General features: G+C 35.9%; 1 protein-coding gene across 3 annotated transcripts in view; it reads left to right on the top strand.

The window, feature by feature from the left end:
• GOLM2 (golgi membrane protein 2) overlaps positions 1–25,853 on the top strand; it is a 104,800-nt gene that overhangs the window by 39,555 nt on the left and 39,392 nt on the right. For 2 of the 3 annotated variants that reach the window (XM_060618703.3, XM_060618701.3), the window contains exons 3-8: positions 3,906–4,008; positions 5,687–5,777; positions 7,834–7,978; positions 8,303–8,383; positions 23,724–23,822; positions 25,540–25,710. In XM_060618703.3, coding sequence (XP_060474686.1) covers positions 3,906–4,008; positions 5,687–5,777; positions 7,834–7,978; positions 8,303–8,383; positions 23,724–23,822; positions 25,540–25,710 — 690 coding nt within the window. The remainder of the gene's footprint in view (positions 1–3,905; positions 4,009–5,686; positions 5,778–7,833; positions 7,979–8,302; positions 8,384–23,723; positions 23,823–25,539; positions 25,711–25,853) is intronic. The other variant, XM_060618702.3, reaches the window with a different exon arrangement.

The raw sequence follows: 25,853 nt of genomic DNA, 5'->3' as shown, positions 1-25,853 counted from the left end.
TTAATGTTTGTTTATTTTTTAGAGAGAGACAGAGTATAAGCAGGGGAGGGGCAGAGACAGAGGGAGACACAGAAACTAAAGCAGGCTCCAGGCTCTGAGCTGTCAGCACAGAGCCCGATGTGAAGCTTGAACTCATGAGCAGTGAGATCATGACCTGAGCCAAAGTCAGATGCTTAACTGACTGAGCCACCTAGGCACCCTCGTTGAAATTAATACTAGATATGATGGAATTAATACACACTAAGACCTAAACCTTATGGTAGCTATTTTTTTGGGAAATGAAAGGAATGAGAGTTAGTTTTTGATCCCTGAGTTAACAAATTAACGTTCTAGTATACACCAATTTATCTTGAATGGCTCACCTTATTTTTATGCCTATTGCTGAGAAAATTTGAAATCAAAATTTTCTAGAAGTAAATTTTTTTTCTTTTTTTTGCTTTGAAAATTGGTCCTAGGCAACCCCTTTCTTAACTACATCCCTAATCTATTGAAGTTAAATTGAAGGAGTATGGCCAGGCCTTTCTGTAACATACCCTGATGTTACTGTCAGAAGTAGAACATCCTGCACAATCAACTGTGGACCTGATCGTATGTTAAGTCACTTTGAGAATCCTGGTGTGGTGACCTGGAGCAGCCCCAGTAGACACAAGAGTATATTTGGGTCCAAAATAAAGAAAACACAAGGCAATCAGTTGAAAGTAAAATTGTGATGTAGGAAAACTTTGTCTTTAGTTTTGCTCTCTGATCTGTTTATGTTTCCCCCTTTCAGGTCTTTGTATTGACTGGCTCAAATGACCAATTAGCTCCCTGCTTTATATAATCTTTTCTCTGTTTAAACAGGAAAGGTTTCGATGTTTTACATGGACTCACTCATATTGACGTTTTTGTTTTGTCAATTGTATTTTAAGCCTTTTATCTCAATTTAGAAATAAAACTTTACTTCTTGATAAAGGAATTACAAATGTTGTCAGTGACAAGCTTTGTGGGGAGAAGAGAACCATCCCAAATCTTAAAATCATAGTGAGCCTCAGGTTCATTCTGAAGGTAAACTTAGCTACTTCATTTATTTTACTGTGTAGGAAAAAGCCTGCATGAGTCCTAAAGCCCACCAATTGAGAGCCATTCTCTAGTAGCTGTTAGGTGGTGCTCTTTTTCTTTTTTTCTTTTTTCTTTTTTTTTTTAATTGCAGTAACTTTAGTTTCAGAACCTTTCCTGCCTGAACACAGGTTCACTGAACTGGCTAACTCTATGTGTAAGCTACAAGGCCTTTTGTCACTGCCTCCTGCCGAGATTTCATTGTCTCTGTAGAATTGATATCCATGGCTGAGGCCATAGTTTCTGCTACCTCTAGTTGTCTAAATCTTAGGAGATGGGGCCAGGGACCAAGTAACAAACAGAATGTTTTATTCAGGGATACCTGGTATCATATTTGCTACTTTTATCTGAGGTGGAGTTAGTGGATGAAAAACTATGGAGATCAGCCATGTTTACATATTGGAGAATTAATAGAGTAAAAAGGAATTTAAAATGTGGCTTGATTAAACTTAGAGAAAGGAATGGTGGTTACCAGGGGTTCGAGGGGTGGGGAAAGTGAGATGTTGGTTGAAGTATACAAACTCTCAGTTGTAAGATGAGTAAGTCTTGGGGATATAATAAACAATGTGGTGACTATGGTTAACAGCATTATATTATGTACCCGAAGATTGCTAAGAGAGTATATCTTAAATGATGATTATATGAGATGATGGAGGTGCTAGCTATTGCTTCAGTAGTAATTTCACAGTGTACAAGCGAATTAAATCAACATGTCGTATAGCTTACACTTATAAAATGTTATATCTAAAACATTTTTTTAAATAAAATAAGTGGCTTGAATGTATAAACATAATTATCAACTACAAGCATTTTATGTGAATCATTAACTTTCACATTTGATTATTATACAAAAACTATTATTATGCATATTGTTTAACTATTTATCTGCCTCAACAAATATTCACCCAACTTTAAAATTTTTATTTGTTGTCATTGTCACAGTTATGATTCTACAATAAAATTTAGAAAGTAGAGAAAAAAAAATACGCTCAGAATCCTACCACTAAACATAATCACTGGTAGTACTTTGATGGATTTTTATTCTAATCTAGTTTTTTTACATGGATATAATTACATTGTAAATATTTGTTTACATTTGCTTTTTAAAAACTTAAATCCCAAGTATTTTTAGAGTGCCTTTAAAGTAATAAGACTAATTTTAGAAGTCTTCCATGAAAAGTAGATTTTATAATATTTGTACATTATGGTTACATACATTTTAGTCTTAATAGATGTTACCTATACCAGAAAGACCTCTGTTGCCATTTATACAAATTAAGACTTCTTTTTTTTTTTTAACTGGAAACTTTACTGTTACTTTTTTTTTTTTAATTAAGACTTCCTTCTACTTTAGCTTACTTCTAAGGCTATTAGCTAATTTTTAAATCATGTATTTAAGAAACTGATATTTCTCTTCTCTGGCTGAATTACTTTTATTTGTAGGGTCACATGAAGAGGGACCAACTCTAGAAAATGTGGGGCCTGTGGTTATGTATTAAATGTTCACAAAAGAGCATCTGGCCCCACTTTTAATCTACTGTCCAGCTTAGAATTTCATGTTATTCGTTACAACTAAAACTTTCAGCTCTTGTCCAGGAATTATGAGCTTTGAGAATGCAATAGGGGTATATGGGGACCTAGCATTAGTAGCAAAACTAGAAATGAGATCTCACGTAATTGGCACCTTAAACTGGGAGTCAATGTGATTTAGAATGAAAAAGAAACCTTGAATTCTTTATCCGTAGCCAATATATCTAAAAAACATGATTTCCCCCCACCTTTATAAACATTTTTATTTATTCTTGAGAGATAGAGCGTGAGTGAGGGAGGAGCAGAGAGAGAGGGAGACACAGAATCCAAAGCAGGCTCCAGGTTCTGAGCCGTCAGCACAGAGCCCGATGTGGGGCTCGAACCCATGAACCGTGAGATCGTGACCTAAGCTGAAGTCAAATGCTTAACTGACTGAGCCACCGATGAGCACCCCCCTCCCAACTTTATAAAGCAGATAGGTTTATACAGTTAGGTAGGATTGGGTGCCTGGGTGGCTCAGTCAGTTAAGTGTCCAACTCTCAGTTTCAGCTCAGGTTATGATCTCACGGTTTCTTGAGTTTGAGCCCCACATCGGGCTGTGCACTGATGGTACGGAGCCTGTTTAAGATTCTGTCTCTCTCTCTCCCTCTCTCTCTGTCCCTCCCCTACTCATGCTGTCTCTGTCTCTCTCAAAATAAATAAACTTGAAAAAAAAATTTTTTTTAAGTAGGATTTTGTTGTTGTTGTCACTGTTTCCACAAGTTAATATGTATCTACATAATATGACAAGATGTATAATTTTTTAATATTTCTGATTGATATAGAAACCACTGAGGCTATCTTATTTTTTTAAACAAATTTTATTGTCTATGCATATGTTATAAAAGGCAATTAGATTTATATAATTTATATAATTTAATATATATTTATTTATATAAATATAATTTATATAATTTAATTTATATATAATTTGTTTATATAATTTAATTTATATATTTTATATATAATTTATATAATTTAACTTAATTTTTATAATTTATACAATTCATATATTTTAATATATAATTTATATAATTTAATTTATATAATTTATGTAATTTAATATATTTATATAATTTATATATTTATAATTTATATTTAATTTATATAGTTTAATTCCCTGAGAGTTTGAGTAAAGAAATTGAGAAGTGTATATAAGTTTTAAAAACCCCATAACTTCTCAATCAGAAACATTAGAGTAAGTAAATTTTATTCCTTTGATTCTTACATCGTGTGGATAGAGCAACTTGCTGAGCTTCGTCAGGAGTTTCTTCGACAAGAAGACCAGCTTCAGGACTATAGGAAGAACACTACTTACCTTGTGAAGAGGTTAGAATATGAGAGGTGAGATGCCATATAGCAACAAATAGTTATGAATCTGGAATATGTGTCCCACATTTGGACAATTTATTTCTTCCTCTCTGGCTTCTGTTTTTCTTCTTTAATTTTCTTAGGTCTTTTAAGTTCCTTTTCTCTTGTCTTCCTATGCGTCTTTGAAATCCAAACTCTTATTTTGGTATGTTAAACACCATGGGAATACCTTTTAGAAGATGTGTTTAGTCTGCCCATATAGTGGAGTACATTGTGAGTCAGAAAATCTTGCAAGGCCTGAGTTTCATTGCATTAAGTGTGCAAAGACTGAAAGAAGATTCTGTGGTTCTTTTTGAGGGGCATCCAGAAGATGAAGCCAATGCTGAGAGAAGTCCCCAGAATAAGCTGAGGGACTGGCACCAGCTGTTTCTTCTGTTTGGCATTTCAGTCCCCTCTTGTACATCTCTGCACTAAGTTGGTGGTAAGGTCAGGGAACCTCTTTGTAGCAATCACTCTTTAAAAATCTTTGTTACATCTTTAATCCATTTTATAGTAAAGGGTATTTTTTAGGACTGCATACCAAAAATTAGAAAGATTCACCATATTTTAGAACACCGTTTATCCATTTCTGATTTGTTACTCTTATAGGTTATCAGTATATTAACCTGACAGTATTCAATAATTTTCAGCATATCAATAGGATTAAAGAGTTAGCATATTCAGAGGTAATATATTATTCCAGCATGTTAATGTACCAAAGTTTGTTTAATCTCTCCCAATTGCTGGACTGTTGTAGTTTTCCTTATCTTACTGTTATGAATATCAGCTATAAAAATCTTTACGCAAAAAGGATTTTTCCCTCTTATTTCACTGGTGTATATTCTCAAATATAGAATTCCTGAGACAGAATTTTTTATTGTTTTGTTGCTTTTATCACATATGTGAAAGATTGCTTTCTGTAATGGTTGTGCTAATTTATAATGTCAATGTTTCCCCATAGCCCCACCAACATTAGTTTCTACAATTTGGACTTAATTTTGCTAGTATAGAATAAAATACTATCATATATACATATAGGAAGTTTAATTGCATTTTTAATGGTTTAAGTTAACATTTTTCTGTAAATTTTTTAACTACTTGTTTCTTTTTGCATGAATGATATATTTGTATTCTTTGACCACTTGTCCAGTGGAAATTCCCAATCTTTATCTATTTTGTTCTTTCACATTTTCTCTTGATGACTCCATTCTGTCTTATTTATTGGTTTCTTCCATTCTAGCTCTTCTTATGGTTCATAGACTCTTACTATTGTGTTGAAAATGAGAACTGTTGGATGAATCGTCTGCTGCCACTCCTTATCACCTCTTATAATTCTAGGTTTTCTCAATTATTACTGTATTTTGGTCTCATGGTTTTCTCTTCTGTGACTGAAGTTGGCTTTGATAATTATTTCTTTATAAATAAGATTTATAAAAATAGTTTTTATCTTTCTAATTTCTGTTAATTAGCCTTAACAGTATTTTTTATACTCTATTAAAGATTCAAATATTCTAGGAATTTTGACTGTGATCTATTTTTATGCCTGCTTTGTCCTTTTGTGCCCACTCTGCTGCTAACTGAATGCTTTATAAATGTATATTTTCCACTGCTAGACAACTTTGAGAAGTCAATCCAAGATAATATAGCCTAAAAGAATGACTTTGTAATTTAGTTTTCAGTGTGGCCAACAGATCAAGGAGTTAAGAGCACAGCATGAAGAAAATATTAAAAAGTTAGCAGACCAGTTTTTGCAGGAACAAAAGGTAAATTTTTTTTAACAAAAGGTAAATTTAAAAAATAGTTAAATCAAAATACATTCTTGTTATAAATCTTGTAATTTAAATATGTGCTTTTAAAATAAAAATATGTACTTTTGTCATAAAACATTATATTTTTAAGTATTCTAGCCTGCCTAATTAAAAAAAATGACTTACAGTGTTTTTATTGTTGAGTGAATTAGACATTTGCAAAAAGACAATGTCAACTCTTAAAACCAATTTTGAGCTAAATGTCTTTCTTTTTTAAAATTTTTTTAATGTTTATTTTTGAGAGAGAGAGAGAGACAGAGCGAGAGCATGTGAGGGGCAGAGAGAGAGGGAGTCACAGAATCTGAAGCAGGCTCCAGGTTCTGAACTGTCAGCACAGAGCCCGACACAGGGCTGGAACCCACAAACCACGAGATCATGACCTGAGCCGAAGTCGGACACTCAACCGACTAAGCCACCCAGGAGCCCCAATTTTGAGTTAAATGTTTTTATCTGACTTTTAAAAATAATTTTTGCTATTAATATATTTCTCAGATGGTAAAGTGGACACAACTTTACTGACAAATCTTTTTTTTTTTTAATTTAAGTTTATTTATTTATTTGAGAGAGAAAAGCACACATGAGCAGGGAAGGGGCAAAGAGAGAGAGAGGGAAAATCCCAAGTAGGCTCCATGCTATCAGTGCAGAGCCCACTGTGAGGCTCAATCCCATGATCCGTGAGCTCATACCCTGAGCCAAAATCAAGAGTCAGGCATTTAACCAACTGAGCCACCCAGGCGCCTCTGGACGTTAGATTCGAAAGCAGTTTGTAAACAGTGAAGCACAGTGCAAATGTTTATTGTTAATTTTGTCTGCCAGACACACTGGAATACCTGTACCTGATTGTCAAAACACTTTTTTCTTCTTTATTGTGACAAATTCTTACAGTTTGGCTCTTGTTTTTCCAAATTTCCTGTCGATTTTTTTAATGTTACTGTTTTTTATAACGTTACTAATGGTTACATTGCATGCTGTTTTAGAGTTGACAAAACATTTCTATATACATTAAGTAATTAAGTACAAGGACCTATGTGGCAACATTAGCATGTGTATTTAACTCCTTGCCTCTCCCATTTTTTCACTGAGGCCACTCAACCAGTATAAAAGACAAAACTGGTTCACCGATAGAATTGAGTCAGGCCTAAACAGGTCCAAAGATTGAAGTTTCCAAGGAGATGATAGGGTTAGACGCATGTTGAAAGGAATACTGACTGGGGCGCCTGGGTGGCTCAGTCGGTTAAGCGGCCGACTTCGACTCAGGTCATGATCTCACGGTTCGTGAGTTCGAGCCCCACGTCGGGCTCTGTGCTGACAGCTCAGAGCCTGGAGCCTGTTTCAGATTCTGTGTCTCCCTCTGTCTGACCCTCCCCCATTCATGCTCTGTCTCTCTCTGTCTCAAAAATAAATAAACGTTAAAAAAAAAAAAAAATTAAAAAAAAAAAAAAAAGAAAGGAATACTGACCTGTGTATTGTTCTGCCATTACTTCCTTTGCTTGGGTGGCCAGTGCACCTAGGAGGAAATTTGCCTGTTTTCTACCCTTGCTGTTTCTGCTAGTGGAAAAGCTTGACAATGTCATTAACCATCTTATCACACTTAAGGGGGCTTCCATGTGCCAACCTCCTGTAGTCTGCCATCCTGCTCGATTACAACACAGGCCTATAGAGAACTCACCCTGCCCACAGCCCCTAGGACAATGCCCAACCGTAGGCCAGTGCTCAGCAAGACTATCTTCTTGCAGAATCATTCCCTCAGCATAGCCAGAGAGAATTACCTCTGCCTAACATCTTAGACCATTTACTATAATTAGAAACTTTAAAAAGTGTTAGTCTTTGATTTTTTATTAGGTATAAAAACTGAACAGAAAATAATATATCCCACATCTTCAAGTGTTTGGAATTTGGACCCATAGTATATGTTTCAAAAAATGAACTGTTTCAGAACATTTAATTAGTAGTTGTGTTAATTGTTTAATCTTGAACTGAAAAATATTGACTGTTACCAAATCTTTAACAGCAGGAGACAAACAAGTTTGATTCAAAAGATGGAAACGAGTTGGGAATAAACAATCATGCAGTACCTAAAAACATTCCAAAAGTACCTGAGAATGCTGCAGATAAGAATGAAGAACCCTCAAGCAATCATATTCCACATGGGAAAGGTATTACTATTATTTTGTTTTGTATTAATAGGATATTGACTTTTTGGATATTCTCATTTTGAAGTGAGCATTTTCAGTCATAAAGAATACTGTTTGATTTTAGTTCAGTTTTGAATAGGTGTCAGTGCTGTTTCACATTTGAATATTTTGACAGACGAAAAAAAGAGTAAATTGTTTCAGAGTTATAGCTATGTCCAAAGCAAGATATAAAGATATGCAGTCAGTGTAGCCTGTTGCTTTAGAAACTGATTATTACATTCCTTCAAATCACTTTGAATTTATATAAGGAAAACTAAAGAATTATATCTTTCGTTACTTGGGCAGAACAAATCAAACAAGGTGGTGATGCGGGAATGCCTGGAATAGAAGAGAATGACCTTGCAAAAGTTGAAGATCTTCCTACCAGTAAGTAAAAGTTATCAGACTATTTACCCTACTCTCTTTTTGAGTAAAAATCATAATCACTTGGGAAAAGTCCTAGGTCTCTGGAAGATTGATGTGTCTGTTAATTAACTACCTATTAATTGCCCGGACTTGTTTAGGATGCAATTGTTTTAAAAAATTTTGCTAAAATGTATAAAGTCCTTGTTTTTGCCTTGATAAGAGTGAACCATATTTGAACATTTTCTTGATTCAAAGTTACTGCTTAGACAGTTAAACTATGTCAGAGCCATTTGTGATTACTAAAAGTAAGTATACCTCATTTCTATGAGACCAAATGTTCCCAGATTGCTGTGTTGTTGGTGTGCTTTAATAAGGCATGGTAATACCCTTATATAGGTTTTTAGGACTTTGCTTGTCCTTTCAGTTATTTACGCCACAGTTTAAATAGTTTATTCCTGGGGCACCTGTGTGGCTCAGTAGATAAAGCATCTGACTTCAGCTCAGGTCATGATCTCACGGTTAGTGAGTTTGAGCCCCAGGTCGGTCTGTGTGCTGACAGCTCAGAGCCTGGAGCCTGCTTCAGATTCTGTGTCTTCCTCTCTCTCTGCCCCTCCCCAACTTGCACTCTGTCTCTCTCTCTCTGTCTCTCAAAAATAAAAACTAGGGGTGCCTAGGTGGCTCAGTTGGTTAAGCATTCAACTTTGGCCCAGGTCACGATCTGGCAGTTTGTGAGTTTGAGCCCCACCTCAGGCTCTGTGCTGACAGCTCTGAGCCTGGAGCCTGCTTTGGATTCTGTGTCTCCTTCTCTCTCTGTCCCTCCCCCACTCTCACTCTGTCTCTCTGTCTCTCTCTCAAAAATAAATAAACTTTAAAAAATTAAAAAAAAATAAATGAATAAATAAATAGTTCCCTATTTTTTCTTTTTCTTCTTTTATGGTCACTTCTGTTCAGTGTCTGTTTCTTTCTTCATTGATGTGTCTGCTCCTTATCCATTTCCACTTGAGGTCTGAATCACTCCTGGTATCCTAGTCCTGTTCAGTGTTTGGGTTTTTTTTTTTTTTTTTCCATGTCTCTTTGTTTTTCTTACCATTTCTATGTTTCTTTGTTACCATAGATACCTCTCCCTGCTGACTCCAATTTATTATGTTGAAAAATTGGAAATAACAGCATGTCTTTGATTTTTCCTGACTGTTTTTATTCCTTTTCAATCTTAGGGTTCCCTTGTGTGGTTATAGCTCACTGTATGTGGCTGAAATTGCTGTGTGTCTGAGGTCCAAATGAAAGACTATTAGTCCTTTCATTTGTATGGTTGTTTTCTCAGATTCTTTTCTGTCCATATTCTTTTGGGTTTCCAATTCATAGTATATGCCCCTAAAATAAAGACAAGGACAAGAGCAATACCAGGAATTTAAAAATACAGAGTCAGGGACTCCTGGGTAGCTCAGTCGCTTAAGCATCTGACTTTGGCATGGGTTATGATCTCATGGCTTTTGAGTTCGAGCCCTGTGCTAAAAGTGTGGAACCTGCTTGAGATTCTCTCTTCCCTGTCTCTCTGCCCCTTCTCTGCTTGTGCATGTTCTCTCTCTCTCTCTCAAAATAAATAAATAAATACTTTTTAAAAATACAGAGTTAGAATGAGCATGATTTGTTTGTGAAGCAATGAAGTTATCCAGTGATTCTTAAAATGTGGTCCTTGGCAGCAGTATCCTAAGATTACTTTGTTAGAAATGCAGATTCTTAGGTCCCATTTTAGACATACTGAATGAGAAATTCATGGGATGGAGCCTAGCAATCTCTGTGTTTTAACAAGCTTTCCAGGTGAATCTGATCTATGCTAAGGTTTTAGAACCACTGGCTCAACATTAATTTGATGTTGAGAACAAGGACCATGTATTATTCTGAATTTTGTAGTACTTACTCTAGTCTTAGACTCACTAAGTTTTAGCTTGATTAATCTTCTTTACATTGCCCTTAGTTACTCTCTTTTAAATTTTTTTTAAGTGTTCTATTATTTATTTTTGAAAGAGAGAGAGACTGAGTGTGAGCAGGGAAGGTGCATAGAGAGAGGGAAACACACAGTCCACAGCAGGCTCCAGGCTCTGAGCTGTCAGCACAGAGCCTGATGCAGGGATCAAACTCATAAGCGGTGAGAGAGATCATGACCCGAGTGAGCCGCGCAGGCATCCCACCCTTAGTTATTTTTTAAGCTTCTCCCAAAGTTTTGCCAAGGATAAACTGCAGGTTTCTAGTATATAGAAATACCCAATTCAGATATGTGAGCAAGCATGCATTTATTTTTCATGTCACATATATATACAAAAATATGTTTGTGTTGAAATTTATAAATTTCAACCTTTTTGTCTAGTTTTCAAGCTAAAATGTTAACATTGCTACTCTAAGTGTGTAGTGTCTCAATTTATTTTCTCATTGGTCCACTGTCATAATTTATTACCTGGCCACCAAAGATTCCAGAATTAGAGTAACATGAAAGGGGAATGCAAGAGGTCTTAGAGATCTTATCTAGACCATTTTTAGGTATATTGTCCTTATCAGACAGAGGTTTTCAGATGTCTTTCACATATGAATTGCTTTAATAGGGCAAAAATCCTATCTTGCTGCTTCTGCTTGATTAAAAAAAGTACACAGGGGCGCCTGGGTAGCTCAGTCAGTTAAGCGTCTGACTTTGGCCCAGGTCATGATCTCATGATTCGTGAGTTGACGCCCCACATCAGGCTCTGTGCTGACAGCTCAGAGCCTGGAGCCTGCTTTGGATTCTGTGTCTCCTTCTCTTTCTCTGCCCCTCCCCTGCTTGCACTCTGTTTTTCTCTCTCTCTAAAAAGTAAACATTAAAAAAAATTTTTTTTTAAAGCACACAACCATTTCATTAGAATGAATAGAGATGAATAATACTTTTGATAAGATGCCAACAAATTCATGTCTGATTTTTACAGTATGAATTAGCCGTATTGATTCATATAATGGTCGTAGCACTAGAGTTTAGAATGGAAAGAACACAAAAAATGTATACATTTTGTGTAAATTATCATTGATACTAAAATTATCTGTATATGTAGACACTGTCTACACTGTCATGGCATTTAGAGGCTTCCTCTGGATTAATTTTTCTTTATCTTTGATTTTCTGTAGTTTGAAATAATATGCTGTGATGTAGTTTTTTGGGGGCATGTAGTTTGCTTGGTGTTCTCTGAGCTTCCTGGACCTATGATTTGGTGTCTGACATTGATTTGGGGGGATTCTCAGTCATTATTGTTTTAAATATTCCTTCTGATCTTTTTTCTCTTCTCCTTCTAGTATTCCCATTATGCATGTGTTTACACTTATATTTGTCTTAGATATTATTTTTTTTTCCCATTATTCTCTTTGCTTTTCAGTTTTTGAGGATCTTCTTGATACACCCTGTAACTCAGAGATTCTTTCCTCAGCCGTGTCCAGTCTACAATGAGCCCATCAAAGGCATTCTTCATTTCTGTTATAGTGTTTTTTTATCTATAACATTTCTTTTTGGTTCTTTCTAAGATTTCCATCTCTCTGCTTACATTGCCTATTTGTTCTTGCATCCTTTGTACTTTATCCATTAGAGTCTTTAGCACATTAATCATAGTTTTTGGTATGCCTTGTAATTTTTGCTTGATAGTCAGACATGATGTACCAGGTAATAGTAACTGCTGTAAGTAAGCCTTTAGTAATGTGGTAGTCAGGTGTGGGCGAAGGGGAAGTCTTCTATAGTCCTGTGATTTCTAATCTTTTACAGTGAGTCTATGCCTCTGGACTGTGAACTTCACAAGTTTTTCTCAGTATTTTGCCTTCTCCTGAGGTGGGACAGGAAGGCTGGAGGGGGCTGAAGTTTGGTATTTTTCTTCAGGTCACTTAGGCTCTGATAAAGCCCCAGGAGGTTAGGCTCTATTTAACTAGTTTCTCCCAAGCGCAGGCCTTTTTAAGGAGAACCAAGTGCTCTGGTGTATTTCTAAATGGTTCCTTTTCCCCTCTTCCTGCCTGAGGGAATTTTTCCCCCAATATTTACTACAGGAATGTAGTTGAGCCCCTGAAGGTAAATCTCACAATATTGTAGGGAGCCTCCCTATGACTGGGTCCCCCCAAAATCTTTCTCTCTGAGTTGTTGACACTGAGCCTCCAGTGAGTTGTCCAAACTGAGCATCAGTTACAGTTCAGGTTTTCCTACCCTGGCACTTTCTGCTCCTGAATCTCTTTTGTATGTCATGACTCCCTATATTCACCTTTCTGTGTCTCCGTTCTTAGGGATAGTTGGTGTGCCCTGTGTCCTCTTCTCTTACCCAAAAAGAATTGTTGATTTTTCAGCCTATTTATTAGCTTTTCACTTGTTGTTAGGTTAGAGTGGCAACTTCTAAGCTCCTTACATGTATACAGAACCAGAAACCAGAAGTCCTTTGGATTAATTTTTGAACCTTTTTAAACTGTTGGTGCTTTGCTTTGAAGATCATTGTTCATAACAGTTATCCTTAATTATTTAGATAAATATTTTGAGTATACAGATTATTATGATATAGTAACTGGTGAAAAGAAACCTTGAGGTGTGTAATCAGTCAGATGCCTACACAAAGGAAAGCCCTATCATATCTTTGTACCTTGAGCTCCTAGCGTGGTGCTTTACACATAACATGGTCCCAGTAAATGTGTATGGTTGAATTACCAGAATATCCTTAATGGTGAGGCAATGGTATCTGGAATTAAACTGCCTGAATTCAAACCCTTGACTCCCATCTTTTAACAAGTGTGTGACAACTATTTATTTACTCTTATCCTTATCTATGAAATAGGATAACAGTTCCAACCTCATAGCGTGAATGTGAGATTTAAATGTAAAGCACTTAGGACAGTGACTGGCACATAGCCAGTGCTATCTAAATTTTAGTTACTATTGTTATTATGATGATTGTTGCACATCATTAGAAACATATTTGTTACCTTCTTGTCATTCCTTTTACTGAGTGTTGTCTTTTCTCTGTGATGTAGTCTATGCCAAAATTCTTAATGCCTGTACAAATTCTGGTGTATATGTGGAGTCCCTTATAGGCAGTAACCCCACAGAAGAAGTAGAGGAGAAACAAGTCCTTGTCATTTTAAAACAGATTTGTATGTGTTACTGACTTTTATTTATGATAGCCAGGGCTATACTAGAAACCATAGCAGAGCAGTGCTGTACTATCTTAAAATGTGGCTCTGAAACAGTCAAGGGAGTATGTATATCATGTGCTTATGATTAGCACAGTGTTTCAACTTCTCAGCTCTCCAAACCATAGAGCCAAACCCCAGTGGGCTTTGTTTGTTTTTAATGTTGATTTGAGTTGGTTACCAAGATCTTACAGGAATCTTATCATTTAACCCATACTGTTCTTTACCTGGATATTTACCTTTATGGTATGTAGGTCCCTGTGATGTTAGACAGTTACACATTTAGATCACTAGTTTTAAACTTTTTTAGATTAAAGAACATTCCAAGCATACAGGAAACTAGGATAATATAGTAGCCAAGTACCTACTGCCCCCCCAGAAGAAAACCACAAAAATAACATAACATTTTGCCACATTTGTTTCAGATATTTCTGTTATTGATGTTATTGTTAAAGAAATAAAACATTACTGATAAGTTGAAGCCTCCCTGTGTACCCACCAGATCCTATTCCCGCCTCTTCTTCCCCAGAGGTAACTACTATGCTGAGATTGGTGTGTATCAATTTCCATATATGTTTTTAGACTTTTACTGCATTTGTAAGCATCTATAAAACTATAAAGTATTATTTTGTTTGCTGCCTCAAACTTTAAATAAATGGTGTCTTATTGTGTATATTATTCTATACCTTGTTTTTTCCCCCTCAATATTATGCTTTTGTGACTTACCCATATTATTCCTGTGGCTTTCTAACAGTTATAATTATTTCATTGTATAAATATACCATAACTTATCCATTCACCTATAATAAACATTAAGGCCACTTTTAGTTTTTTGTTATTTCAAACAATACCACAGTGGACACTCTTGTTTATGTCTTCTTATGTACATGAAAGTCTCTAGATACTGATATTTGACTAGTAACATTGAGCTATAAAGGTGAGGCTGCTGCTGGCTAGAAAATGTGACTAGGGATCTAGCTGTCCCAGGCCCTAAGAGTTGAGGAGATCAATAGCTCAATACACTGGTAACCCATAAACAATTCTTAGCACAATGGTTGCAAAACTGTGTACAAGGGTATGAAATTAAAATAATTCTTGCATCGGGGCACTTGGGTGGCTCAGTTGGTTAAGCATCTGACTTCAGCTCAGGTCATGATCTCACAGTTTGTGGGTTCGAGCCCCACATCGGGCTCTGTGCTGACAGCTTGGAGCCTGGAGCCTGCTTTGGATTCTGTGTATTTTCCCTCTGTCTCTCTCTGCCCCTCCCTTACTCATGCGCGCACTCTCTCTCTCTCTCTCTTCCTCCCTCCCTCCCTCCCTCCCTTCCTCCCTTCCTCAAAAATAAATAAACTTCAAAAAAAAAATTTTAAAGAATTCTTGCATCATAGAATATCGTCAACTTCTTAATATCAGTTTATACTTCTACTAGTAATATATGACAGTATCTGTCCACATCCTCACTAAGATTCAGTTTGCTATACTTTAATTTTTTTGCCAATCTGACAGTTATTAAATGCTATCTTATTTTAGCTTAAATGTGCTATGGTACTAGTGACATTAAGCATCTTTTCACATATTTATTAGCCATTCTGGTTTCCTTCTTCTATGAATTACCTGGTAATCATTTTTGCCCATTTTTCTATTGGATTTTTGCTATTTTCCTTACTGATCTTTGAGTGTTCTTTAGTAGTTTGTAATGCAAGTATCTTCACCATGCCATGAATATCAACAGAGAAAAAAATCTTATTTATTACTTGGAAACTTTTTTCTAGTTTTAAGGTCCAGTTAATCCCATAGTAAAAATTGCCTCTAATGATTTACTTTGGGGAAAATTCTGGTAGATACAAAAATTTTTATGTACCTGAAAAATTAGAAGTTCTTTTCTAATTAATAACTTAGAAAAAGTTATTCCTTTTGGTTTTTTAATATGCGTTAGATAGAGCTACTCAAGATAATTAATTTTCTGGAATAGAGGTTTTTGACCTTGGCTATATATTGGAATCACTGGGGAGTTAAAAAAAAAATTTCATGCGTGTGTCTCACTCCAGAGATTTTTGATGTGTTTGGTCTGAAATGCAGCTTGGCCACTGAATGTGTAAGTATTCCTTAGGTGATTGTATTATGTAACTAAGGTTGAAAACCACTTCTCTTGGAGGATTTTTCTATATCTGCACTGTCTAATATAATAGCCACTAGTCACATGTATTTATTTTTACATCAAACTTAAATAATACTAAAAAGTCAGTTCCTCAGTCAAACTAGCGACACTTCAAGTGCTTAAGGATCGCCTGTGGCTAGCAGCTACTGTACTGGACAGTGCAAGTATAGAACATTTTCATCATTGCATCAGTGCTGCTCTAGATGGTAATATTGATTACCTCTGGGAAAGAAGACTGAGGACAGAGATAAAAAGGTGATTTACTTTTCAACATACAATCTTTTGAACTTTTGGATTTATATTTCAAAATTTCAAAAGTTTCTTAATTTGATAAATTACCTATTCAAGAACTAAATAATTTTTTAAAAATGAAAGACAGGTGCAAAAATGAACTACTAGGACCTCATCAAAATAAAAAGCTTCTGCACAGCAAAGGAAACCATCAGCAAAACTAAAAGGCAACCGACAGAATGGGAGAAGATATTTGCAAATGACCTATCAGATAAAGGGTTAGTATCCAAAATCTACAAAGAACTTATCAAACTCAACATCCAAAAAACAAATCATCCAGTGAAGAAATGGGCAAAAGACATGAATAGACACTTCTCCAAAGAAGACATCCAGATGGCCAACCGACACATGAAAAAATGCTCAACATCACTCATCATCAGGGAAATACAAATCAAAACCACAATGAGATACCACCTTACACCTGTCAGAATGGCTAACATTAACAACTCAGGCAACAACAGATGTTGACAAGGATGCAGAGAAAGAGGATCTCTTTTGCATTGTTGGTGGGAATGCAAGCTGGTGCAGCCACTCTGGAGAACAGTATGGATGTTCCTCAAAAAACTAAAAATGGAACTACCCTACAACTCAGCAATTGCACTACTAGGCATTTATCCACGGGATACAGGTGTGCTGTCTCAAAGGGACACATGCACCCCCATGTTTATAGAAGCACTATCAACAATAGCCAAAGTATGGAAAGAGCCCAAATGTCCATCAATGGATGAATGGATAAAGAAGATGTGGTATATATATACAATGGAGTATTACTTGGCAATCAAAAAGGATGAAATCTTGCCATTTGGAACTATGTGGATGGAACTGGAGGGTACTATGCTAAGTGAAATTAGAGAAAGACGAAAATCAAATGACTTCACTCATATTTGGACTTTAAGATACAAAACAGATGAACATAAGGGAAGGGAAACAAAAATAATATAAAAACAAGGAGAGGGACAAAACAGAAGAGACTCATAAATATAGAAAACAAACTGAGGGTTGCTGGAGGGGTTGTGGGAGGGGGGATGGGCTAAATGGGTAAGGGGCATTAAGGAATCTACTCCTGAAATCATTGTTTCACTATATGCTAACTAATTTGGATGTAAATTTTAAAAAATAAAAAATAAAGTTAAAAATTAAAGAGAGGTAGTTATAGTGATGTTTGAGAGGAAAAAAAAGATTTTGTTTTAAAGAGGAAATGTAGTTAGTGTTTTTGTTTTGGTTTTGGTTAAGATTCTTTCTCTAATGATTAGAGCTTTTAGAAGAAATATCTAAATTTAAATACATCAAAAGTTTTTACCAGGAGGGGCGCCTGGGTGGCTTAGTCGCTTAAGCATCCAACTTCAGCTCAGGTCATGATCTTGCGGTTCATGAGTTCCAGTCCCGTGTCTGGCTCTGTGCTGACAGCTCAGAGTTTGGAGCCTGCTTCGGATTCTGTGTCTCCCTCTTCTCTCTGCCCCTCCCCCACTCGTGCTTTCTCTCTCTCTCTCTCTCTCTCTCTCTCTCTCTGACATAAATAAAGTTAAAAAGAAAACTTTTATCAAATTAAATCACTGTAGATATACTTAAATAAATTTATCTCTTAGACATCCTGTAAGACAGGAATTGGCAAACTACAGCTTGGTTGGCCTGTTTTCACAAATAGTTTTATTGAAACATTACCTTGTTCATTTATTTATGTTTTGTCTATGGCTGCTTTTGTAGAACAGCAGAGTTGAGTACGGCCTCCAAGCCTAAAATATTCACTATCTGACCCTTCAAGAAAAAAGTTTCAAAGAAACAAATTATATAAAATTGGGCTTTTTTTTTCTTAAATTAGCATATCAAATTTTATTCCTGGAAATTGCTACCAAGAATATATAAACTTCTAATGGTACTTTGGTTTGTAATTGAAAGACATTTCTTTCAGGGCGCTGGGGTGGCTCAGTCAGTTAAGTATCCAACTTTTGACTTTGGCTCAGATCATGATCTCATGGTTCATGGGTTCCAGCCCCGCATCAGGTTCTGCATTGACAGAGCCTGCTTGGGATTGTCTCTCTCTTCCTCTCTCTCTACCCCTCACCCCCCTCAAAATAAATAAATAAACTTAAAAAAAGAAAGACCTTTCTTTCATTGTCATATTTTATGAAGCCACAATTTATAGTAGCCACAATTAGGAATAAAGGAATCAAAATAGGGTCTTGAATTAGAAAATACCCAGGGAGAATAGGATAGTTAGCATCCATTGGGTTTGAGGGTTTAATTGCTGCCTGTTTCTCTCATTTTTTAAAAACTACACTTCTAAAGTATTGTGTTTTAGTGGTTATTCCAGGGATTGCTATATGCACCCTTTATATGTCATGGTCTATTTAGAAATTATCTTGTAGTACTTCATGTGAAATGTTAGAACTTTACAAAGATATAATTCCATTTACCTTGCCTCATCCATTATGCTATTATTGTTATATATTTTACTTAGATGTAAGTCCCAATATTTTCAGCATTATTTCTGCTTTAAAAAGCCTTTTAAGGGGCATCTGGGTGGCTCAGTTGGTTGAGTGGCTGATTCTTGATTTTGGCTCAGATCATGATTCAGGAGCCAGCCCTATGTCAAGCTCCATGCTGTGCATGGAGCCCGCTTGTGATTCTCTTTCTCTTCTCTACCCCTCTCCCCAACTCACGCTCTCTGTCTAAAAAAAAGAAAAGAAAGAAAAAAAAGCCTTTTAAGAAAATAGGAGAAGAGAATATTATGGTGTCTTATATTTACCACATGTTTAACTTTTCCAGTGATGTTCATTCCTTCCTGTGGATATTAATTTCTATCTTGATTATTATTTTCCTTTCAGCCAGGAGAACTTCCTTCAGCACTTCTTGAAATGCTGGTCTTCTAACAACACATTTTTCCAACTTAGTTTATCTGAAAACTCTTTTATTTCATATTCATTTTTGAGGGATATTTAAAAAAAATTTCTTTAATGCTTACTTATTTTTGAGAGGCAGAGTGCAAGCAGGGGAGGGACAGAGAAAGAGAAGGAGACACAGAATCCAGAGTAGGCTCCAGGCCCTGAGCTGTCAGCACAGAGTCTGACACAGGGCTCGAACCCACGAACTGTGAGATCATGACCTGGGCCAAAGTCGGACGCTCAACCGATTGAGCCACCCAGGTGCCCCGAAAACATCATTTTTAATAATCTCTTTTGACATGTACCTATATTGCTCAGAAAGCTGAGATGGTTCCACTGGCCAATATTTGAATAATTATAAGCATGTTCTATCTGTTCATTTATGCAGAGCAAAGTAACATAAGAATGTTACATCATTGTTTTGTATTTAATGTTCAGCTTCGGGACGATTAATATTTCTATGGGCACTTACCAAATAGCGTTTCATCACTTCCCAAAATGTTACTATAAGTAAACATTCATTAGGACTCATCTAAGTGTGATCAAACTATGTAATCAGGAGGCTCAAAAAATTGGTTAGGGCCAGTAGCTTTACATTTAAATGTTTCTGTTTTTTCAACATGAACCTTGGATTCTTTCTTCATTCTAAGGATTAATACTTAACTTTGACTCTAAAATACTTCAGTGTACATAAAACACCTATTTGCTAGGCTTGTATCATAATGCAGTAGCTAATATTCTCACTTGGTCTCCAAATCTATCATGCAGGATAAATGGCATTATCCCTGTTTTTCAGATGAAGACTGGGGCTTTGAGAAATTAGTCACTAATCCAAAATCATACGGTTGATGGGGCGCCTGGGTGGCGCAGTCGGTTAAGCGTCCGACTTCAGCCAGGTCACGATCTCGCGGTCTGTGAGTTCGAGCCCCGCGTCAGGCTCTGGGCTGACGGCTCGGAGCCTGGAGCCTGTTTCCGATTCTGTGTCTCCCTCTCTCTCTGACCCTCCCCCGTTCATGCTCTGTCTCTCTCTGTCCCAAAAATAAAAAATAAAAAAAAAAAAAAAAAAAAAAAAACAACGTTAAAAAAAAAAAAATTCAAAATCATACGGTTGATAAATTACAGAGTCATGATTTGAACCCTGGTCTGTCTGACTCCAAAGCTCATGCTTTTTATTCTGTCTTTGACTCTTTTGGTGATACAACAGAACCACTTCTGGAGCTTTTAATAAATATAGATACCTAGGTACCACCCCCCATGTTCAGTATGATGTCTAGGGTGGTATCTGTATTACTAAAGTGCTCCCAGAATAGAGGTCCATTGCTTATTTATACCATATTACTTTTCCATAGTCATAGTCACTGGATTGTGAAGCTTTTCTGTAAGACAGAAACTGGAAGATTTGAACAATTTTAAGGACCTGAGCTGAAGTCAGACGCACAACCGACTGAGCCACCCAGGCGCCCCACATCTAATAGGCATTTAATAAATATTGTTGAATGATTGAATTTCCATATTGATAACTCTCCTTTTTAAAAAAGTGTAAAACCCGGGGCCTTAGTCATAGGATAAAAGCTTTGTGCTCCAAGTTTCTTTGTATCCTGTGTTTTGTCTTTATCATTACTAGGCTTTGTCATTTTATCTTTGGTACTTTTCCTTAATAATGGCAATTATTGTTTGCAGTCTTTTTAGTGTCTAATTTTTTGCCCACACTTCTATTGTCTTTAAGCTCACATTTATTATTTTATTTCTCTTAATTTAAGAAGTGCCTGTAGCTATAGCCCAGTGCTTAGTACTTCCTTGAGAATTTATCATGTAGGTATAAAAATGCTCAACACAAAATTGTTTATAATGACAAATTGAGAGCTATATAAGCATTATAAAGAGGGTTAATTCGTTAAATTTGTTATATCCATAAAGTGTGATATGTAGTTGTTAAAAAGAATAATGTGGAGCTGTATTTATTAACATAAAAATATATCTATGATTTTTTTAATGAAAAAAGCAGGTTACAAGAAAGCAAGAATAATATTTCATTTTTGTGGAATAAACATTAGATACTTATATGTGTATAGAAAAAAGTCTGTAGAACTTTTCTATAGATAATTGGAGAGTGAGATTAGCATTCTACCTGTCTCCAGGCTCACTAGTAGTTTTCTAGGTCTTCATCTGTTTTGGTACCACTGAATATAAGTATGCATTCTGACCCCTGGGGAAGCCTTTAACTATCTTGCCCTGGTATAAGTAAATTACCTTTTTCCTTAGTTCAACAAAAACAAGGCTTGAGGTTTTTTTAAAGGAAATTTGCAAGGAAACAAAAAAGGAAAGTGAACAAAAAGTCAATGTAAAAACATAGAAACCAAAATGTTTATAGAACACACATTTCTTTTTCCTAAGTAGTAAAAGTCTGTTCACCAGCTAGCTTTGCTGATGCAGTTTATGGGTCTCCAAGATCCCTGTGGCAGTTCTTTACCCAGATCTTTCTAGCTACATTGGAAGTTTTTGTTTGTGTTTTTTCATTTTTTTAAATTACTTTTTTAGTTGAAGTATACGTAACATTAAAATGGAAGTTTTGGTGCGCCTGGGTGGCTCAGTCGGTTAAGCGTCTGACTTTGGCTCAGGTCAAAATCTCGCAGTCCGTGAGTTCGAGCCCCGCGTCGGGCTCTGGGCTGATGGCTCAGAGCCTGGAGCCTGCTTCGGATTCTGTGTCTCCCTCTCTCTGACCCTCCCCCGTTCATGCTCTGTCTCTCCCTGTCTCAAAAATAAATAAAACGTTAAAAATAAATAAATAAATAAATAAATTATAAAATGGAAGTTTTGATTCAGCATTACCATTTGGGAATGTTATAGAAGAAAATGGGATAACAAAGAAAAATATGTATAAAATATTAAAAATCAGATTATAAGGTTGTTTGTATGATAGGATCCTACTTTTGTTTAAGGTGTATTGTATAATGTACAGCAAAAAAAAAAAAAACCCACAAAACATTAGAGAGGTGGTCTTGAAATGATAACAGTGGTTATAGCTAATTTTAAATTCCTTCATGCTTTTTGATTTTCTAAATTTTCTCTGGGAACATGTGTTATTCATATCAAACTTATAAGGCTCCATATTACTACTCTGTTTATGCTATATCAGTTCTAAACTCCTCTGGGTATTTTACAGAGGCTCTTTTTAATCCTGCATTTTTTATTTTTTGTCACCTATATGAATCATAGCTTTGCCTCCAAATATTCACCTTGTTCTTGAGCATGAGGCAATATTATATAAAGCTAAGGACATTTATAATTACTTCTTATTTAGTAGTGAAGATGCCCTCTTTTGTCTTTCAGTTTGAGTAGTGCTGGACAGAGCTAGGCTCCAACAGTGATTAACAGATTTGTGGATTGTGACTGACTTCTCTTTCCAAATATATCTACCAGATGCTTAGTGTCCTCAGAGTCTGTTAGCAAATCAAAATTGTGTTAATTAAACCCAGCAAAGTATTGCTCTTTTAAGTTGTTAGCTGATTGTTATTTAGCTGTCTTATGTGCAGAAGTGAGTGTTGGACATTGAAGCTAGAAATAGGAACAAGGTAATAGGAATATCATGAGATATAGAAAATCTCAACTTTCTGTAAATTTGAATAGGTTGCTTTCTTAGAGTGAATTTTAAACTCCTTGGGGCTTTAAGTTTAGAAATCTATGTAATAATAAATGAAATACACTCATTGAAATAAACTTTCAGGATTGTGAAAATAATCCAAGTATACTAGTTAGAATTGATTAGGCTGTGATATATTAACAAAGAGCCCCCAGACTGCAGTGGCTTAAAACAAGAAAGATTTATTTATTGTTCATATTACAGCCTGATGCAGGTCAGATGATGATTTGTAGCTCTCCTCCAAGCAGTGTCTCTTTCCAGCATATGATATCATCTTCATATGTAGCATCCTTAGTTGTGGCAGAAAGGGAAGAGAGATCTTATGTGATTTGCACAGATTTTATCATCATACATGGAAGTGGTATGTTCAGTTTCACTTACATCCTCACAGTCAGAACCTAGTCTTTTGGCTCCTAAGTGTAAAGAAGGCTGATCTTCCTCTGTGCCCAGGAAAAATCTGATGAAATAGGAAAACACAGCATTGTCTCTGCCACTGTCTCTGTTTCCTTCTTTGCTCTCTGACTTTCTGTCATGTTAAGCTGCCCAAGGAAGCAATGGAATTAGTGGTAGTGAGTGGAACATGATCTTTCCCTGTTGTCTTCATTTTGTAAAGGAGAATAAAGTCGTCACTAGAAGTGTGTACATCTTTATTAGTAAAGCTCTTGGTACAAAACGTAAATGTTCCCTCTTCAAAAATAAAATTCAACTTGTTCCATCAGTTATGTGTAGTTTTTATTTAAAATCTGAGCATCTCAGAGTAACATATTCTCATTGCTTCACCTAATCTGTAAATGTCTATTTTTATTTATAAATAAATATATACTATCCATAGAAAAAGATCTTCTTGTATGTGAACAGATTCATTTATTTATTCATTCATCAAATCTTAGGTGAGCTTTTGTGATGTGCCATTTATTCTAGGTGTTGGGGATATAGTGGTGAACAAAATGTAGAGTTCTAACTATTTTATATTCTGGTCAGATTTACTGATCACCAAAACTGGTGATGTGTAATACAATGTATCAATTACTAGCCATAAATTAGTTAATATGCCAACTGTAAAGATTACAAAATTAAAATAAGCATCATAGGATTAGTGCAGTGTAAATAGGTTCATGGTGGTTGGTTTTTATTTTTTTTAATTTTATTTATTCATAGTGGTTGGTTTTTAAAAAACATAATATCGATAGGAATAATATGGATCTTTTTTTCTTTCAGCTTTAAAGAAACCCTCTATTTCTGTTGCTCAGTATGAAAGTCATCAAGCAATCTCCCATATTCCAACTGGACAACCTCTCTCCCCAAATATGGTTCCAGGTGTGAAGTCTTATTCTCTTTCTTTTTAATTTCTTTTTTTTTTTAATGTTTATTTATTTTTGAGAGAAAGAGAAAGAGAGAGCAAGCACAAACAGTGGAGGAGCAGAGAGAGGGACAGAGAATCTGAAGCGGGCTCTGTGCTGACAGCAGCAAGCCCAATGTGGGGCTCGAACTTAGCAACTGTGTAATCATGACCTCAGCCAAAGCTGGACTCTCACCAGACTGAGCCACCCAGGTGCCCCTGAAGTCTTAGCCTTAAAATTCCTTTTGAAAACCATTTTACTGGTCAAGTATTGTTATATAGGGAATAAAACATGTCATTTAACAGCATGGTGAAGTAGCATTCATTCTTCTAGTTAATGTTAAATATTTTGCAATGATTGATCAAAACTCAGGGACAGATAATCATTTAAAAATGCAGTTTGTTGGGGGCATGTAGGTGGTTCAGTCAGCTAAGCATCTGACTTGATTTTGGCTAAGGTCATGATCTCTCAGTTTGTGAGATTGAGCCCAGTGTCAAACTTCGCTGACAGTGTCGAGCCTGCTTGGAATTTGATAGGTCCTTCTCTCTCTGCCCCTCCCCCCACCTCAATAAATAAATAAACTTAAAAAACTAAAAATAAAATTTCACTTTGTCTAAAGCATTTTTAAGAGCAAAAGAACTATTTGTTCTGCCACTCTGGACTATATTCCCTTTCATCTCTGCCAGTCTATATGTATTTACTCTCTTCAAAATGTGTTCAAATTTATTTCACAGAGGCCTTCTATTAACTACTACATCCATCTATATTCCACTCCCTATTCCATACTTATGAATGTATGTTTGTTTTCTACTGAATACCTATTTGATTTTATAGAAATGTTCCCCTAAAATGAGAATTGATGTGATTAAAGTTAATTATAATAAGGATCTAAATGAAGGCTTTGACGAGGGAAAAGGGGACTGGGGAAGAGAAAAGTTATATCCAGGAGTTGCCAATAAGAAAGAATCAAGAGTTGGGGCTCAGTCAGTTAAGTATCTGACTCTTGATTTCCGCTCAGGTCATGATCTCATGATTCTTGAGATTGAGCCCTGCTTTGGGCTCTGTGCTTACAGTGAGAACCCTGCTTGGGATTCTCTCTCTCCGCTCCTCCCCCTGCTTGCACGTGCACTCTCTCTCTCTCTCTCTCACAATAAGTAAATAAACTTAAAAAAAAAGAATCAAGAGTTAACATGGGGCACCTGGCGGCTCAGTCAGACAAGCATGCAACTCTTGATCTCCGGGTCCTGAATTCAAGCCCCATACTGGGTATAGAGATTACTTAAAAATAAATAAACTAAAAAAAAAGTTAACAGTTGTGAGTCACGGTGTGGGTGAAAATGACTTAGAGGCTAGAGATTTCTGATAGCAATGTAGAGTTAGAAAAACTTAGGGAAGAAAAAGATACAAGTCTCAATGCCAGTTAAATCTTCAGGTTTCTACTATGTATCACTTTGGCTGATAGGTTTATTTATAATCAATACCAGAGACACTTACCTAAGAATGATTAGTAAACTTCACACAGCTAAAATCACATTGGCTGTAAGATTTGATTAAAGATTTGATAATAAAGCCAAAAAAAAAAAAAGCTACCTGACTACTCAATATCAAACAACAGTGTGTCTTACGTTTTCTAAGCAGGTCTTATGAAATTCTTTTGCAAAATAGGACCTTAATTTGATGTTTTTATGCCATAGATTCTCATGGACACCACAATGGAAATCCTGGAACTTCAAAGCAGAACCCTTCCAATCCTCTTCAGCGTTTAATTCCAGGCCCGAACTTGGAAAGTATACCCAGAATTCAAGCAGATATACTAAAGCAGGCTACCAAGGATAGAGTCGGTGATTTCCATAAGTTGAAGCAAAGTAAGAATCAGTTGATGAATGTTATGCTGAAAAGATTTCTTTAAATATAATATGTTTATAAGGCTCAATTAAGGTCTTCATTATTATAATGTCTAATGAATGTATAGTAAACTTATATGCATACAAAGAGAAAGTGTGATGGT

Source organism: Panthera onca, chromosome B3 (genome assembly GCF_046562875.1).
Source record: "Panthera onca isolate mPanOnc1 chromosome B3, mPanOnc1 haplotype 2, whole genome shotgun sequence".
In the NCBI taxonomy this organism is placed as follows: Eukaryota; Metazoa; Chordata; class Mammalia; order Carnivora; family Felidae; genus Panthera; species Panthera onca.
The sequence above is the reverse complement of the archived record's forward strand: the minus strand, read 5'-3'. Positions and strand labels throughout refer to the sequence as shown.